Raw genomic sequence first — 18,040 nt, 5'->3', positions numbered from 1 at the left:
ATGGTGTTCGTAGAGTTGGCATAGATCGAGATTAGGATTTGTCACTCTGATTGTTGGAGAGGTATCTCTGGGCCCTCTCGGTAATGCAGATCACTATAAGCCTTGCAAGCAATGTGACTAATGATTTAGTTGCGGGATGATGCATTACGGAATGAGTAAAGAGACTTGCCGGTAACGAGATTGAGCTAGGTATTGAGATACCGATGATCGAATCTCGGGCAAGTAACATACCGATGACAAAGGGAACGACGTGTGTTGTTATGCGGTTTGACCGATAAAGATCTTCGTAGAATATGTAGGAACCAATATGAGCATCCAGGTTCCGCTATTGGTTATTGACTGGAGACATGTCTCGGTCATGTCTACATATGTAGGGTCCGCATGCTTAAAGTTCTGTGACGATCGGTATTATGAGTTTTTGTGTTTTTGATGTACTGAAGGTAGTTCAGAGTCCCGGATATGATCACGCACATGACGAGGAGTCTCGAAATGGTCGAGACGTAAAGATTGATATATTGGACGACTATGTTCAGACACCGGAAGTGTTTCAGGAGGTTTCGGACATATACCGGAGTACCGGGGGGTTACCGGAACCCCCCGGGGAGTGTAATGGGCCTATTGGGCCTTAGTGGAGAAGAGGAGGGGCGGCCAGGGCAGGCCGTGCCCCCCTCCCCCTCTAGTCCGAATTGGACAAGGAGGGGGCGGCCCCCTTTCCTTCCTCCTCTCTCCTTCCCTTCCCCCTTCTCCTACTCCTACTAGGAAAGAAGGAGTCCTACTCCCGGTGGGAGTAGGACTACCCCCTTGGCGCGCCCTCCTGCTTGGCCGGCCGCCTCCCCTAGCTCCATTATATACGGGGGCAGGGGGCACCCCAAGACACAACAATTGATCATTGATCTCTTAGCCGTGTGCGTTGCCCCCCTCCACCATAATCCACCTCGGTCATATCGTAGCGATGCTTAGGCAAAGCCCTGCGTTGGTAACTTCATCAACACCGTCACCACGCCGTCATGCTGACGAAGCTCTTCCCCGAAGCTCTACTAGATCATGAGTCCGCGGGACGTCACCGAGCTGAACGTGTGCTGAACGCGGAGGTGCCGTACGTTCGGTACTGAGGATTGGTCGATCGTGAATACGTACAACTACATCAACCGCGTTGTCATAACGCTTCCACTTACGGTCTACGAGGGTACGTAGACGACACTCTCCCCTCTCATTTCTATGCATCACAATGATCTTGCGTGTGCGTAGGAATTTTTTTGAAATTACTACATTCCCCAACAGTGGCATTCGAGCCAGGTTTATGCGTAGATGTCATATGCACGAGTAGAACACAAGTGAGTTGTGGGCGATACAAGTCATACTGCTTACCAGCATGTCATACTTTAGTTCGGCGGTATTGTTGGATGAAGCGGCCCGGACCGACATTACGCGTACGCTTACGCGAGACTGGTTCTACCGACGTGCTCTGCACACAGGTGGCTGGCGGGTGTCAGTTTCTCCAACTTTAGTTGAACCGAGTGTGACTACGCCCGGTCCTTGAGAAGGTTAAAACAGCACTAACTTGACAAACTATCATTGTGGTTTTGATGCGTAGGTAAGAACGGTTTTTGCTTAGCCCGTAGCAGACACGTAAAACTTGCAACAACAAAGTAGAGGATGTCTAACTTGTTTTTGCAGAGCATGTTGTGATGTGATATGGTCAAGACATGATGCTATATTTTATTGTATGAGATGATCATGTTTTGTAACAGAGTTATCGGCAACTGGCAGGAGCCATATGGTTGTCGCTTTATTGTATGCAATGCAATCGCCCTGTAATTGCTTTACTTTATCACTAAGCGGTAGCGATAGTCGTAGAAGCAATAGTTGGCGAGACGACAACGATGCTACGATGGAGATCAAGGTGTCGCGCCGGTGACGATGGTGATCATGATGGTGCTTTGGAGATGGAGATCAAAGGCACAAGATGATGATGGCCATATCATATCACTTATATTGATTGCATGTGATGTTTATCCTTTATGCATCTTATTCTGCTTTGATTGACGGTAGCACTATAAGATGATCTCTCACTAAATTTCAAGGTACAAGTGTTCTCCCTGAGTATGCACCGTTGCCAATGTTCGTCATGCCGAGACACCACGTGATGATCGGGTGTGATAAGCTCTACGTTCACATACAACGGGTGCAAGCTAGTTTTGCACACGCAGAAATACTCAGGTTAAACTTGACGAGCCTAGCATATGCAGATATGGCCTCGGAACACTGAGACCGAAAGGTCGAACGTGAATCATATAGTAGATATGATCAACATAGTGATGTTCACCATTGAAAACTACTCCATTTCATGTGATGATCGGTTATGGTTTAGTTGATTTGGATCACGTGATCACTTAGATGATAAGAGAGATGTCTATCTAAGTGGGAGTTCTTAAGTAATATGATTAATTGAACTTAAATTTATCATGAACTTAGTACCTGATAGTATTTTGTTTGTCTATGTTGTTGTAGATAGATGGCCTGTGTTGTTGTTCCATTGAATATTAATGCGTTCCTTGAGAAAGCAAAGTTGAAAGATGATGGTAGCAATTACACGGACTGGGTCCGTAACTTGAGGATTATCCTCATTGCTGCACAGAAGAATTACGTCCTGGAAGCAGCGCTGGGTGCCAGGCCTGCTGCAGATGCAACTGACGATGTTAAGAACGTCTGGCATAGCAAAGCTGATGACTACTCGATAGTTCAGTGTGCCATGCTTTACGGCTTAGAATCGGGACTTCAACGACGTTTTGAACGTCATGGAGCATATGAGATGTTCCAGGAGTTGAAGTTAATATTTCAAGCAAATGCCCAGATTAAGAGATATGAAGTCTCCAATAAGTTCTACAGCTGCAAGATGGAGGAGAATAGTTCTGTCAGTGAATATATACTCAAAATGTCTGGGTACAATAACCACTTGATTCAACTGGGAGTTAATCTTCCGGATGATAGTGTCATTGACAGAATTCTTCAATCACTACCACCAAGCTACAAGAGCTTCGTGATAAATTATAATATGCAAGGGATGGATAAGACAATTCCCGAGCTCTTCACAATGCTAAAGGCTGCGGAGGTAGAAATCAAGAAGGAGCATCAAGTCTTGATGGTCAACAAGACCACCAGTTTTAAGAAAAAGGGCAAAGGGAAGAAGAAGGGGAACTTCAAGAAGAACAGCAAACAAGTTGCTGCTCAGGAGAAGAAACCTAAGTCTGGACCTAAGCCTGAGACTGAGTGCTTCTACTGCAAACAGACTGCTCACTAGAAGCAGAACTGCCCCAAGTATTTGGCGGATAAGAAGGATGGCAAAGTGAACAAAGGTATATGTGGTATACATGTTATTGATGTGTACCTTACTAAAGCTCGTAGTAGCACCTGGGTATTTGATACTGGTTCTGTTGCTAATATTTGCAACTCAAAATAGGGACTACGAATTGAGCGAAGATTGGCTAAGGACGAGGTGACGATGCGCGTGGGAAATGGTTCCAAAGTCGATGTGATCGCCGCCGGCACGCTACCTCTACATATACCTTCGGGATTAGTTTTAGACCTGAATAATTGTTATTTGGTGCTAGTGTTGAGCATGAACATTATATCTGGATCTTGTTTGATGCGAGACGGTTATTAATTTAAATCTGAGAATAATGATTGTTCTATTTATATGAGTAATATCTTTTATGGTCATGCACCCTTGAAGAGTGGTCTATTTTTGTTGAATCTTGATAGTAGTGATACACATATTCATAATATTGAAGCCAAAAGATGCAGAGTTGATAATGATAGTGCAACTTATTTGTGTCACTGCCGTTTGGGTCATATTGGTGTAAAGCGCATGAAGAAACTCCACACTGATAGACTTTTGGAATCACTTGGTACTTGCGAATGATGCCTCATGGGCAAGATGACTAAAACGCCATTCTTCAGAACAATGGAGTGAGCAACAGATTTGTTGGAAATCATACATACTGATGTATGTAGTCCGATGAATATTGAGGCTCGCGGCGGGTATTGTTATTTTCTCACCTTCATAGATGATTTGAGCAGATATGGGTATATCTACTTAGTGAAACATAAGTCTGAAACATTTGAAAAGTTCAAAGAATTTCAGAGTGAAGTGGAAAATCATCATAACAAGAAAATAAAGTTTCTACGATCTGATCATGGAGGAGAATATTTGAGTTCCGAGTTTGGTCTTCATCTGAAACAATGCGGAATAGTTTCACAACTCACGCCACCCGGAACACCACATCGTAATGGTGTGCCCGAACGTCGTAATCGTACTTTAGTAGATATGATGCGATCTATGATGTCTCTTACTAATTTACCGCTATCGTTTTGGGGTTATGCTTTAGAGACGGCTGCGTTCACGTTAAATAGGGCACCATCAAAATCCGTTGAGACGACGCCTTATGAACTGTGGTTTGGCAAGAAACCAAAGTTGTCGTTTCTTGAAGTTTGGGGCTGCGATGCTTATGTGAAAAAACTTCAACCTGATAAGCTCGAACCCAAATTGGAGAAATGTGTCTTCATAGGATACCCAAAGGAAATTGTTGGGTACACCTTCTATCACAGATCCGAAGGCAAAACATTCGTTGCTAAGAATGGATCCTTTCTAGAGAAGGAGTTTCTCTCGAAAGAAGTGAGTGGGAGGAAAGTAGAACTAGATGAGGTAACTGTACCTGCTCCCTTATTGGAAAGTAGTTCATCACAGAAACTGGTTCTTGTGACACCTACATCAATTAGTGAGGAAGCTAATGATATTGATCATGAAACTTCAGATCAAGTTACTACCGAACCTCGTAGGTCAACCAGGGTAAGATCCGCACCAGAGTGGTACGGTAATCCTGTTCTGGAAGTCATGTTACTTGACCATGGCGAACCTACGAACTATGAAGAAGCGATGGTGAGCCTAGATTCCGCAAAATGGCTTGATGCCATGAAATCTGAGATGGGATCCATGTATGAGAACAAAGTGTGGACTTTGGTTGACTTGCCCGATGATCGGCAAGCCATAGAGAATAAATGGATCTTCAAAAAGAAGACTGACGCTGACGGTAATGTTACTGTCTACAAAGCTTGACTTGTTGCAAAAGGTTTTCGACAAGTTCAAGGGGTTGACTACGATGAGACTTTCTCACTCATAGTGATGCTTAAGTCTGTCCGAATCATGTTAGCAATTGCCGCATTTTATGTTTATGAAATTTGGCAAATGGATGTCAAAACTGCATTCCTGAATGGATTTCTGAAAGAAGAGTTGTATATGATGCAACCAGAAGGTTTTTTCGATCGAAAGGGTGCTAACAAAGTGTGCAAGCTCCAGCGATCCATTTATGGACTGGTGCAAGCCTCTCGGAGTTGGAATACACGTTTTGATAGTGTGATAAAAGCATATGGTTTTATACAGACTTTTGGAGAAGGCTGTATTTACAAGAAAGTGAGTGGGAGCTCTGTAGCGTTTTTAATATTATATGTGGATGACATATTGTTGATTGGAAATGATATAGAATTTCTGGATAGCATAAAAGGATACTTGAATAAGAGTTTTTCAATGAAAGACCTCGGTGAAGCTTCTTATATATTAGGCATCAAGATCTATAGAGATAGATCAAGACGCTCAATTGGACTTTCACAAAGCACATACCTTGATAAAGTTTGGAAAAAGTTCAAAATGGATCAAGCAAAGAAAGGGTTCTTGCCTGTGTTACAAGGTGTGAAGTTGAGTCAGACTCAATGCCCGACCACTGCAGAAGATAGAGAGAAAATGAAAAGTGTTCCCTATGCTTCAGCCATAGGTTCTATCATGTATGCAATGCTGTGTACCAGACCTGATGTGTGCCTTGCTATTACTTTAGCAGGGAGGTACCAAAGTAATCCAGGAGTGGATCACTGGACAGCGGTAAAGAACATCCTGAAATACCTGAAAAGGACTAAGGATATGTTTCTCGTTTATGGAGGTGGCAAAGAGCTCGTCGTAAATGGTTACGTCGATGCAAGCTTTGACATTGATCCGGACGATTCTAAATCGCAAACCGGATACATGTTTTTATTGAACGGTGGAGCTGTCAGTTGGTGCAGTTCTAAACAAAGCTTCGTGGCGGGATCTACGTGTGAAGCGGAGTACATAGCTACTTCAGAAGCAGCAAATGAAGGAGTCTTGATGAAGGAGTTCATATCCGATCTAGGTCTCATACCTAGTGCATCGGGTCCAATGAAAATCTTTTGTGACAATACTGGTGCAATTGCCTTGGCAAAGGAATCCAGATTTCACAAGAGGACCAAGCACATCCAGGTGGGAGACATAGAGATTTACAAGATACATACGGATCTGAATGTTGCAAACCCGTTGACTAAGCCTCTTCCACGAGCAAAACATGATCAACACCAAGACTCCATGGGTGTTAGTATCATTACTGTGTCTAGATTATTGACTCTAGTGCAGGTGGGAGACTGAAGAAAATATGCCCTAAAGGCAATGATAAAGTTATTATTTATTTCCTCATATCATGATAAATATTTATTATTCATGCTAGAATTGTATTAACCGGAAAACATAATACATGTGTGAATACATAGACAAACATAGTGTCACTAATATGCCTCTACTTGACTAGCTCGTTGATCAAAGATGGTTGAGTTTCCTAGCCATGGACATGAGTTGTCATTTGATTAACGGGGTCACATCGTTAGGAGAATGATGTGATTGACTTGACCCATTTCGTTAGCTTAGCACTTGATCGTTTAGTTTACTGCTATTGCTTTCTCCATGACTTATACATATTCCTATGACTATGAGATTATGCAACTCCCAAATCCGGAGGAACACTTTGTATGCTACCAAACGTCACAACGTAACTGGGTCATTATAAAGGTGCTCCACAGGTGTCTCCGATGGTGTTCGTAGAGTTGGCATAGATCGAGATTAGGATTTGTCACTCCGATTGTCGGAGAGGTATCTCTGGGCCCTCTCGGTAATGCACATCACTATAAGCCCTGCAAGAAATGTGACTAATGAGTTAGTTGCGGGATGATGCATTACGGAACGAGTAAAGAGACTTGCCGGTAACGAGATTGAGCTAGGTATTGAGATACCGACGATCGAATCTCGGGCAAGTAACATACCGATGACAAAGGGAACAACGTATGTTGTTATGCGGTTTGACCAATAAAGATCTTCGTAAAATATGTAGGAACCAATATGAGCATCCAGGTTCCGTTATTCGTTATTGACCACAGACATGTCTCGGTCATGTCTACATATGTAGGGTCCGCATGCTTAAAGTTTTGTGACAATCGGTATTATGAGTTTTTGTGTTTTTGATGTACCGAAGGTAGTTTGGAGTCCCGGATATGATCACGGACATGACGAGGAGTCTCAAAATGGTCGAGACGTAAAGATCGGTATATTGGACGACTATGTTCGGACATCGGAAGTGTTTCGGGAGGTTTCGGACATATACCGGAGTACCAGGGGGTTACTGGAACCCCCCGGGGAGTGTAATGGGCCTATTGAGCCTTAGTCGAGAAGAGGAGAGGCAGCCAGGGCAGGCCGCGCGCCTCCTCCCCCTCTAGTCCGAATTGGACAAGGAGGGGGAGCGGCGCCCCCCTTTCCTTCCTCCTCTCTCCTTCCCTTTCCCCTTCTCCTACTCCTACTAGGAAAGGAGTCCTACTCCCTGTGGGAGTAGGACTCCCCCTGGCGCGCCCTCCTCCTTGGTCGGCCGCCTCGCCCCTAGCTCCTTTATATACGGGGGCAGGGGGCACCCCAAGACACAACAATTGATCATTGATCTCTTAGCCATGTGCGGTGCTTAGGCGAAGCCCTGCGTCGGTAACTTCATCAACACCATCACCACGCCGTCGTGCTGACAAAGCTCTTCCCCGAAGCTCTACTGGATCGTGAGTTCACGGGACGTCACCGAGCTGAACGTGTGCTGAACGCGGAGGTGCCATACATTCGGTATTTAGGATCGGTCGATCGTGAAGACGTACGACTACATCAACCGCGTTGTCATAACGCTTCTGCTTACGGTCTACGAGGGTACGTAGACGACACTCTCCCCTCTCTTTGCTATGCATCACCATGATCTTGCGTGTGCGTAGGAATTTTTTTGAAATTACTACGTTCCCCAACAACATGTACCATTTACCCCAAGTTAAACGTAGAATTAAGCAAGACTCAAGCAAATGAAGATTAACAAGGCAACATGGAAGGAGAGATCACTTTGAGCACCTGAGTACATTGCAAGATGGGTGTGTACCCATGGAAAGATCTTGCTGCCCTATTTTTTCCAATTGAATTGTAGATTGTTTGTCGCCCTCCTATGCAAAGATGTGTATCTCTTATATGCAATGTAGCCACATAATTTAACGCAATTGACAATGACGAGTTTAGGCAGATGGTTCAGGCCCTTGGTCAATTTGGCCAAGATTTAGATCCACCTAGTCAATATGATCTCCGGGAGACATTGGTGAAGTCTGAGTATGCAAGAACCTGATACGTCTTCGTTGCATCTATTTTTTCAAACACTTTTGCTCTTGTTTTGGATTCTAATTTACATGATTTGAATGAAACTAACCTGGACTGATGATGTTTTTGACAGAACTACCATGGTGTTGTTTTTGTGCAAAAATAAAATTTCTCAAAATTGGACGAAACTTTTTGAAGATTTTTGATGGAATATATAAAAAATACTAGAGCAAAGATCCACTTGAGGGGGCTACCAGATGCCCACAAGGCAACAGGGTGCGACCACCCCTCCGAGGAACCATAAGAAGAGTGGGAGCCCGAGAAAGATTTCAGGTGACTAGCGATAATTTATCTTTATTACTCTCATGTGTACAATTTCATAGCATTCCTTTAATATTTCTTGCAGTATTAGAACAAATTGGAGATACAGAACGTGGAGGCCCTGGCCACTACATTGGTAACTGCATCTAGAAGAAAGCCTGCTTCATCTGTGGTTTGGAGGGGCACAATGTCAATAATTGCGCAGCCTGGGCGCAACCTCATCCAGTTGCCACTTTCTTTGGGAGTTCTGCACTGGGACTGGGGTTCTATCACATTGACGCTCCTGTGGGTAGAGAAGCAAATTGGCTGAACTTCAGGAACTGTGGAGAAGTTTGGATCATGAAAGGCGAAATCAACAAGTCAGATCTAGTTAAGAATCTCTCTGGGATATTCTGCAAAAATAAGCAATGGACATGGCAGATCAGGCCACTGTCAGAGAAGAAGTTCCTGGTCAGATTTCCACCCTGGAAAGATGTCGATGAACTGATTGAATTCCCTGCCTTTGATCTGCCCATCGATGGAGTGTCTGTGTCTGTGGAAAATGGACCGGTTCAATTGACCCATTCAGCGAGCTTACTGAAGCATGGGTCGTCGTGGAGGGCCTGTCGTCCAAATGGTGCACATGGAAAGTCCTATCTCAGATTGCTTCCTTCTTTGGAATTCTTGTGGATGTAGATTGGAATGGTCTGATGAAGAGCTTCTATGAGAAAGTGAGGGTCAAAATTGCTTGTAGGGACCCAGCTAAAATTCCTTTTGAAAGAATTATGGAGATGAGGAAAAAACTCTATATCTTATCCTTTACTATGGAAGGTTTTGACCAGATAGGGGCTGATGATCCTAATGATGATGATGGACCTACTGACATAGTTGTGGATGACGACAACAAGGTAATTGATGAGGAGGAACTAGATAAGGACATCCTGGATGATGGAGAGGAACCCATAGATGACCTAGACCTTGCCAACAGGGCCCCCACAAAAACTCCAGCTGGGAAGAAAGCAACTGATGATGGTGCTACATTACACCCCCTGCTCTGGTTGAGGCATGCATATCTCCTATGAGAGCTATAAGAAGACTAAAGAAGAAACTGTGACCCAGAGCATGTGCTCTTCGATACCCTTCTCTGAGGCAATCAAAATCCTTAGCACTCCCCACAACAAAGCAAATGAGACCAGTGTGATCGCTGCATCGTCAAGCAGTGATGCTGCTATCAATTCCCCAGTGTCTGCTCAAAAACTATACTATTCTAGCCTGCTGGAAGAGCTGGAAGACTCTGCTTCTGATACTGACAGTGAAACTGCTGAACCAGATGAGGGGATGGACACTGTTGAAGCTCATGGCTTGAAGATAATGGGACTTATGGAGAAAACCAAGGAAAGGGCTACACCCAAAAACAAGTGGGGTCTGGTGGTTGCTCCAAGACTGAGCTCCAGGGTCCACAACAGGCAAAATATTATGGAGAAAGCTGCAGCATACAAGATGAAGTAAAACCTGGAAATCCCCCCTACATTTAAAAGTAAGTCCTTTGCTACTGAATCTACATCTAATTTAGAGGCTTATGCTTCTGCAGTTAATATCAAGATTGATGATGATGAGATAGAAAAAAACCAGATCATTAATGACATTATTAGAGATGAAACTGAAAAATACCTTTTATTTGCTTCTCAGAATCCTGAGATATCTCCGCCTGACAATTTAGATACTGGATTTAATGCTGACAATGGAGTTTTTACTCCAAAGAGACATTCCCAACACCAACACACCAGGGGGCACTGCTGATGTTGAGGGTGGTTCTAGGAATGCTGTAAGAGGGGGGCTTTTTAGTCTGACACATCCATTCAAAATCCCATGATTGGTATCTTTTGGAATATTAGGGGTTTGGGCCAAAAAGGGAAACTACAGTTCCTGTCTGACTTAGTTAACAAGTATAAGCCTGATTTTTTAGGCTTTCAAGAAATTAAGAGAGAGACCTTGTCTGATTCTTTCCTCAATGCCCTAGCTGGCTCTACTGCTTATGAATGGCATATGCTACCTGCAGTAGGCTCTGCTGGGGGTATCCTTGTGGGTACTAAATCTAATCTTTTTGAGGTCCTTAGTGTTAGTAATAAAAAATATTGTATTATCATTACCTTAAAAACAAAACTAATGGTTTCTGCTGGCATTTGATTGTGGTTTATGGCATAGCTTATGTTGTAGACAAAATTGACTTTATTGCTAAACTACATGAAAGTATGGATGACTTGTGCTATCCTGTTCTGTTTGGGGGTGACTTCAATCTGATTAGAGAGGCTAAAGATAAATCTTCAGGCAATATTAACACTTCTTGGACGTTCTTGTTCAATGACTGGATAAATAAATGGGGCCTTATGGAGTATAAGCTGTCTAACAGGGTTTATACCTGGAGTAATAATTAGGACAACCCAACCTTTACCACTATTGACAGAGTTTTCTCTGCTACTAGCTGGGACAGTCACTTCCCCCTTACCACTTTGTGTGCGCTACCTAGAGTGGTAAGTGACCATGCCCCAATTCTCCTTGACTCCGGGGTGGGTACTTCTAACCCATCCAGACCATTTAAATTTGAGAAGTGGTGGCTGGAACAACCAAATTTTCGAGCCTTGGTGGAAAGGATTTGGGCCACACCTTCACCATGCACAACTGCTATTGGGACTTGGCAGTTCAAAACCAAGCTGTTTAGAAAAAGTGTTAAAGGATGAAGTATAAACCTAGAAGCAACCATGAAGAAAAGGAAAAAAGACCTACTACAGGAATTTGATATCCTTGATGTCTTTGCTGAACAAAACAGAACTAATGCTGGGGATGTCCTCAGAATGAAACAAATCAAGGGAGAGCTTGAAGAGATTTGGAGAAAAGAGGAAACTGCCATGTGGCAGAGATCTAGAGATAGGAAGATCAAAGAGGGAGATAGAAACACAGCATATTTTCATGCTGTTGCTAACCAACGCAAAAGGAAAAACCAGCTATCTATCCTGGAAGGGCCAGATGGCCCTGTATACTCCACTAAGGACATGTTGGATGTTGCTACTGAATTTTATAAAAACCTTTTTGGTTATGAACCCAGACCCAATATCCATCTAGATGATCAGTTTTGGTCTGAGGAAGAACTGGTGACAGAAGCAGAGAATGCTTCCCTGGAAAAGCCCTTTTCAAAAGAGGAAATTACAGAAGCCATCATGAGCTCATATGCTAATGGGGCCCCTGGCCCTGATGGCCTATCATTTCTTTTTTATCAACACTTTTGGGAGGTTATCAAAAATGATTTTATGGCACTGGTGAGAGATTTTGAAAATGGGACCCTGGACATGATCATGCTTTCATGGTGTTTCCAGATGGACATGAGGGAGCATATGGCATACATTGGAGTGTAATTGAAGAGGCTATGGGAAATAGTGAACAACTTGAGCTTCGTCGAAGTGCAAGAGTTAGAGATCTCCATGATGAAGAGTTTGAGTCAGACGAAGAAGAACTAGAGGAGGCATGTTCAGAAGGGAGGACATAGAGCACGAGAATGATGAAGATGGAGTGGTGATTGGGCGCACTTATGTGGGTGATGAATCATCCATGAAGTCATGAACTACTGCTTGAGCAGCTACTGCTTGGGCAAGGGTTGTTGTTTGGCTGCTGTTGTTGTAGCTATGTGAGCTGCTGCTTGGTTGCTACCATTTGGCCCCTTTATCTTATACAATCATTCTAAGAAAATGTTATGCATTTATCCTTGCTGCGTGAACCACTGAACCTTATTCTTATGTGTTATTTCGCTATTTGTTATGGTGTGTGAACCACTGAACCACAACCTCATATGATATTTCGGATTTTCAGTTATCTATGTGCTATGTTTCCTTTTTTGTGCATATTATTAAAAAAACAGCTGAATTCTGGCCAATTTTTGTTTAAAAAATGCTTATTCCGGGTTAAGCTGCACTTAAGAGGCCATTGCTCTAAGTTGTGGCCTTTCGCTCGGCTTACGCTTACCTTTTTTGAAAATTGGGCAAGTACATGGGATTAACGATTTTTCATTGAGAAATATCCGATTTTGTTTTCATAGTTTATTGCACAAAGATCTTCTATCTGACTTTTAGGAAAGTGATCTCACATATATGGTGTGATTTTTGAAACCTGAATTACCTAGTATTTATGCGATTGAATTGAATCGACATATGCCAAAAAAGAGCAACGAGGATCGGGTGAGTCGATTCAGTTTTTGTGTGGAAGGGTGAAAAACCAGCATGGAGGGGGGGGGGGGGGGGGGGGGGGGGGGGGGGAGGTGGAGGCGAACATATGCACATATTTTGGACTTGGCTATAGGGTACCGAAAGGTCAACCTGAAACACTATAGTAGAGTGTTGCTCGTGAGCTAGCTTAATTTAGTTTTTGTAATAAACCCTCTAGCGTTTGGGATGGTGCCCTTAGTTTCCTCGCTAAATTAGTAGATGATGAAAACATTTATATCTATATATTGCTCTAGCACTTGGGATGCTGCCCCTAGTTTCCTCGGTAAACTAGTATAATAAAGCTAGCCTTCCTAAAGGGAAAACACTTTGTTAGTACGAAAAATCTTTTAGGATTTTTTTATGATAAAAAAACTTTTAGATAGAACCCACAACTTGCTAAAGGGTCTGACACAACAGAACTGTGCTAATCATGCCGGGCATGACATAGCCCACCAAGACCCGATTAGTGAATGGGTCATGTTGTGCTGGCATGCATGTTGCGCCCTCAGGCCCAAGCACAACCCCTTTGCTAATCGGGTCAGCCCGTCAGCACGCCAGGCATGTAAGCCCACGTGTTTATTGGCCTGTCGGGACTATTTTTTGAGCCATTGTTAGCCTATTGGGTTGCTTTTTATGGGAAAAAGTCCAAAACAAATCTTTTCAGAACTGGTTAGGAATGGGCGCTACTATCCCAGCCCGGATCCAGCCAGGTTCTATTGATCATGTCCCCTTCCCAACAGTTGTATCTTGTCTTACCCAGCATTTACCGTAGGCACGATAACTGATACACCAAAGGTGCGTCCTTCCCGGTCCTCTCGTACTAGGGCGGCTCAAATTAAAGCCATGAAACAAGTAGGTGGCAAATCAAAACTGGAACTAGCTCAATTCGCAATTGAATTTATAGGCGAAAGCTAAATCAAACCCTGAACTCTCAATCCCTGGAATCAGCACACCAAACTCTCTAATCCCGGTCTATTGCGAACCTTGAAGGGACTTAACCAGTATTTGCTGAATTGGGTCGGCCCATTAGCGTAGTCACTCGCGCTCGCCCACTACTCTGGTTTTTCTATGTTTTTTTCGTTCTCTTTTCTTTTACATAGTTCGACATTTTTAAATTTGTATACACTTATTTCAAACACATGCCACGTATAATCTGTTAAGGGTACTACACATTTTTTGCAACACACAAACATTTTTTTACATTGTACACACATTTTTTGAAACTCGTGAACATTCTTGAAATGTTAAAAAAAATTGAATGTACGAAACATTTTTTTGAATCACACCAATATTACTATTCATTGTATAAACATTTTTTTGAATTGGTCCATACATTTTTAAAACTTGTGATATTTTTTAGGTGTCACAAAATATTTCAGGTTTCAGAAAATGTTTATGTTTCAAAAAGTGATCGCACTTTAAATTTTTGTCAAGGCGTCAGAAATGTTTTATGTTTCAAAAAATGTTCGCACTTTAAAATTTTGTTCAGGTTTCAAAAAGTGCTTGCCTTTTCAGAGTTTTTGGTTTTTTCACCTGCAAAAAATAAGAGTTGATGGTTTTTATAAGTATTCGAAATTTTAAAAAAATGCTCGCACTTTATAAAATGTTCGAAGATTTTAGAGAAAAATACGTTTTCAATACTTGTTTGCTCCTAAAAAATGTTTACAAAGTTCGACGCTTTGCTTTCTGATTAAATATTTCGAGCCTCTGATTATGTCAGTCATAGTCGTTTGCTGTACTGGATAGCAGAATGGGGTCAACCCTGCCAGGTCCCAAGTTCGACTCCAAAGTAGTTGTTTCAATTTTTGAATTATTATTATGCTGTGCATTAAGAAAAAGAAAGGACGAATTTTTATGTCGCATATTAAGAAAAAAACTCGCTTCATGTCTGGTGAGCCGGCCCGGTCCAGCCCGCAGCCGATAATACGAAACATTTTTTATTTACGAAATAGTTTAAGAAATTACAAAAACATTATTTAATAAATTTGACACAATTTTGAACATCCAAAACACTTTACATAGCATGTGAAGAACTGTTGGAACTCCGATTTTTTCAAAAAAAATGTGATTTTAAATCACTTACAATTTTGAAAAATGCAAATAGAATTTCAAAATTCCAAACATAGTTTGAATCCAAAGCAGTTGTTTCTATTTTCGAATTATTATTATGTTGCGCATTAAGAAAAAGAAAGGACAAATTTTTACATCGCATATTAAGAAAAAAAAACTAGCTTCATGTCTGGTGGGCCAGCCTGGTCCAGTCCGCAGCCGACAATCCGAAAAAAATTTGTTTACGAAACAATTTAATAAATTACAAAAACAATATTTAAAAGACGTGACACAATTTTTAACGTTCAAAACACTTTTCATAGCATGTGGAGAACTGTTGACTCCGAACAATTTTTGACAAATGTGATTTTTTTTAATCTCTTACAATTTTAAAAAATGCGAATATAATTTCAATATTCCAAACATTTTTTAAAAGGAATTTAATTTGTGCCAAAAATAGAATATATGAACATTTTTTAACTACTGGACAATTTCAGGAATCCGTGAACATTTTTAAGTCTTCACGAATTCTTGTTGTGTTAAAGTGGGCCGGCCCAAATTCTTGTCCGTGAGAGAGTAGCGGGTTATCACGGTCGGGATTATAGTATTCCCAGTGTACCAGACAGGTCTAGGGTCCAAAATAGACCGGGATTACAAGTTCAGAATGCCAATTTCCGGAATTCAAAGCTCAAGGTTTGACTTAGCTTTTGTCTACAACTTCAAGGTTTGTTTTGGACTTTTTCTCTTTTATACCATATATATAAATTTTAAAAAAATGTTAAACGGGCCATGTCGTGTCGGCCGATGTTCCCTGGCGTGCCCCGTGCCGGGGCATGGCCCGTTCAGCTCGTGCCGTGCCTGTGTGCTAACGGGCTGGACCAGCTGGCACGGCCCAGATGGCCACGTCAAAATAAGGCTGAAGCCGGTTCTGGTTGAACCGTTGAAGAGCCCAACCTGCCTCGTTCTGCTCCGACTCTTCCCCCAATCCCCACCCAAAACCCTCGCTTCCGCCGTCAATGGCGCCGCTGATCGACGATGTCACCGCCGAGATACTCCTCCGCCTCCCGCCGGACGAGACGGAGCACCTCTTCCGCGCGGCCCTCGTCTGCAAGCCGTGGCTCCGCATCCTCTGCGACCCGGGCTTCCTCCGCCGCTACCGCGCCTTCCACGGCGCCCCTCCCCTCCTCGGCCTCCTCCACAGGCTCAGGGTGATCGACGGGGACGCGCCCGCCCGCTTCGCCTCCACCACCTCCGTGCCGGACTTCCCCCACCCGAGCTCCGACGGCCGCCGCACGCGCCCCCTCGACTGCCGCCACGGCCGCGTCCTCGTCCGCATGCTGGAGCACGATGACATGGACTACCTCGTCTGGGACCCCATCACGGGCGACCGCCACGCCGTCCCCGCCCCGGACATCGAGTGGCTCATCGAGTCCGCGGCAGTGCTCTGCGCCGCCGAGGGCTGCGACCACCTCGACTGCCACGGCGGCCCCTTCCGCGTGCTCTTCGCCGCCACCCACGACTACGAGGACACCATATGCGCGAGCGTCTACTCGTCGGAGACAGGGGCATGGACCGAGCCGGTGTGTCTCGACAACAGTTGTGAAACCTTTGTAAAGCACATGCGAGAGGGAGAAGCATATAGACGCTGCTACACACCCTATCTCCACCCTAAGCGAGGCACCCTTGTCGGAGATGCAGTCTACTTCACAGTTCGGCTGGGTAATGCAATCGTCAAGTATGACTTGGGCAAGAACAGCTTATCCATGATTGACCCGCCGCCGCACACCATGTATTACATTGCCCTCATGGCGATGGAGGAGAACAATTCACTTGGCTTTGCCTACATTAAGGATTCCAGCCTCTATATGTGGTCAAGGAAGGTGGATACGGAAGGACCTGCAGAATGGGTGCAGTACAGGGTCATCGAACTGGAGAAAACGGTACCTGTTGCCAAACAAGATGAGAAACCATTTGTTGTTGGGTCTGCAGAGGGTGTGGGTGTCATCTTTGTTTGCACAGGTGCTGGCTTATTTATGATCAAGCTCAGCTCTGGGCAGCTTAAGAAGGTTGATGAGCCTGGGGTCTACTTTAGCGTCCTACCCTACATGAGCTTCTACACTCCAGGTATGATACTGGCCCTTGCTTATCTGTTGTCTTTCATTTTCTTTACAGCTTCTGTATGCTTGCTTAGTCAATTGGTTCTGGTTCATTAACAATTATGCATACAATTTTTTGTATGCTAGTGAAAACTGAATATGTGGCATGGAAAAAGGCAATGTACTTTTATGTTTCATGTTTTAGTTGTTAAGGGCCATGACATGGATCTGTTGTATTGCTAAATGTGCACGCAAACTTGGTGATCTTATATTATTCTGTAACCTTGCTTCAGATTTTCTTTTTGTTATAGTAAGTTTGCACATGCAACGCACGGCTTGACTAATGCTCTTTTCTAAGATACATATATTCCCAATCAAAACACTTTGTCTGTAGTTATAGTTCTTAATGGCGGTGTAAGAAAATGACAACAATGAAAAACAGCCAAGGTAACAATTCATATGACATGGTAACTACTTTCCAGCCGAAAGTCAACATGGTTTGGGCCAAATGAAAATGCAAACCTCTTGCAGCAATCTCCGCCGCCCTTTTTTTGCGAGCATAATTGCTGGTCACTTGATTTGCATAGTTTTCTTTGGCATCCAGGATCTAAGAAGAACCCTTCAAGGTTTCCTAGAAGTGTCTCACTGAGAAGAAAAAACAAGAGGTTAAATCTCAGTGCGAACAACAGAAACTATTGGCTTCGAGCTTACCCTGCTAACTTGATGCCTCATGTTCACAGCTGCTTCATGTGTCCTATTTATCCTGTGCACCCTGTTTGTGCAAGGTGATTAGAGCTTCTGTAGCATCTTCCTTGATGGTTTCAGCAAGCCAAAGGTTCACT

At 43.4% G+C, this 18,040-nt stretch overlaps 1 protein-coding gene across 1 annotated transcript; it reads left to right on the top strand.

Moving 5' to 3' along the window:
* The first annotated feature begins 16,101 nt into the window (after nucleotides 1-16,101).
* On the top strand, nucleotides 16,102-17,315 carry LOC125516471. Its single transcript, XM_048681905.1, has 2 exons — nucleotides 16,102-17,226; nucleotides 17,275-17,315. The coding sequence occupies exons 1-2, from the start codon at nucleotides 16,119-16,121 to the stop codon at nucleotides 17,313-17,315; spliced, it is 1,149 nt and encodes a 382-aa protein (XP_048537862.1). The 5' UTR covers nucleotides 16,102-16,118.
* The last annotated feature ends 725 nt before the right edge of the window (nucleotides 17,316-18,040 follow it).

Source organism: Triticum urartu, chromosome 6 (genome assembly GCF_003073215.2).
Source record: "Triticum urartu cultivar G1812 chromosome 6, Tu2.1, whole genome shotgun sequence".
Taxonomy (NCBI): domain Eukaryota; kingdom Viridiplantae; phylum Streptophyta; class Magnoliopsida; order Poales; family Poaceae; genus Triticum; species Triticum urartu.
This window is presented reverse-complemented; position numbering and strand designations above follow the sequence as displayed.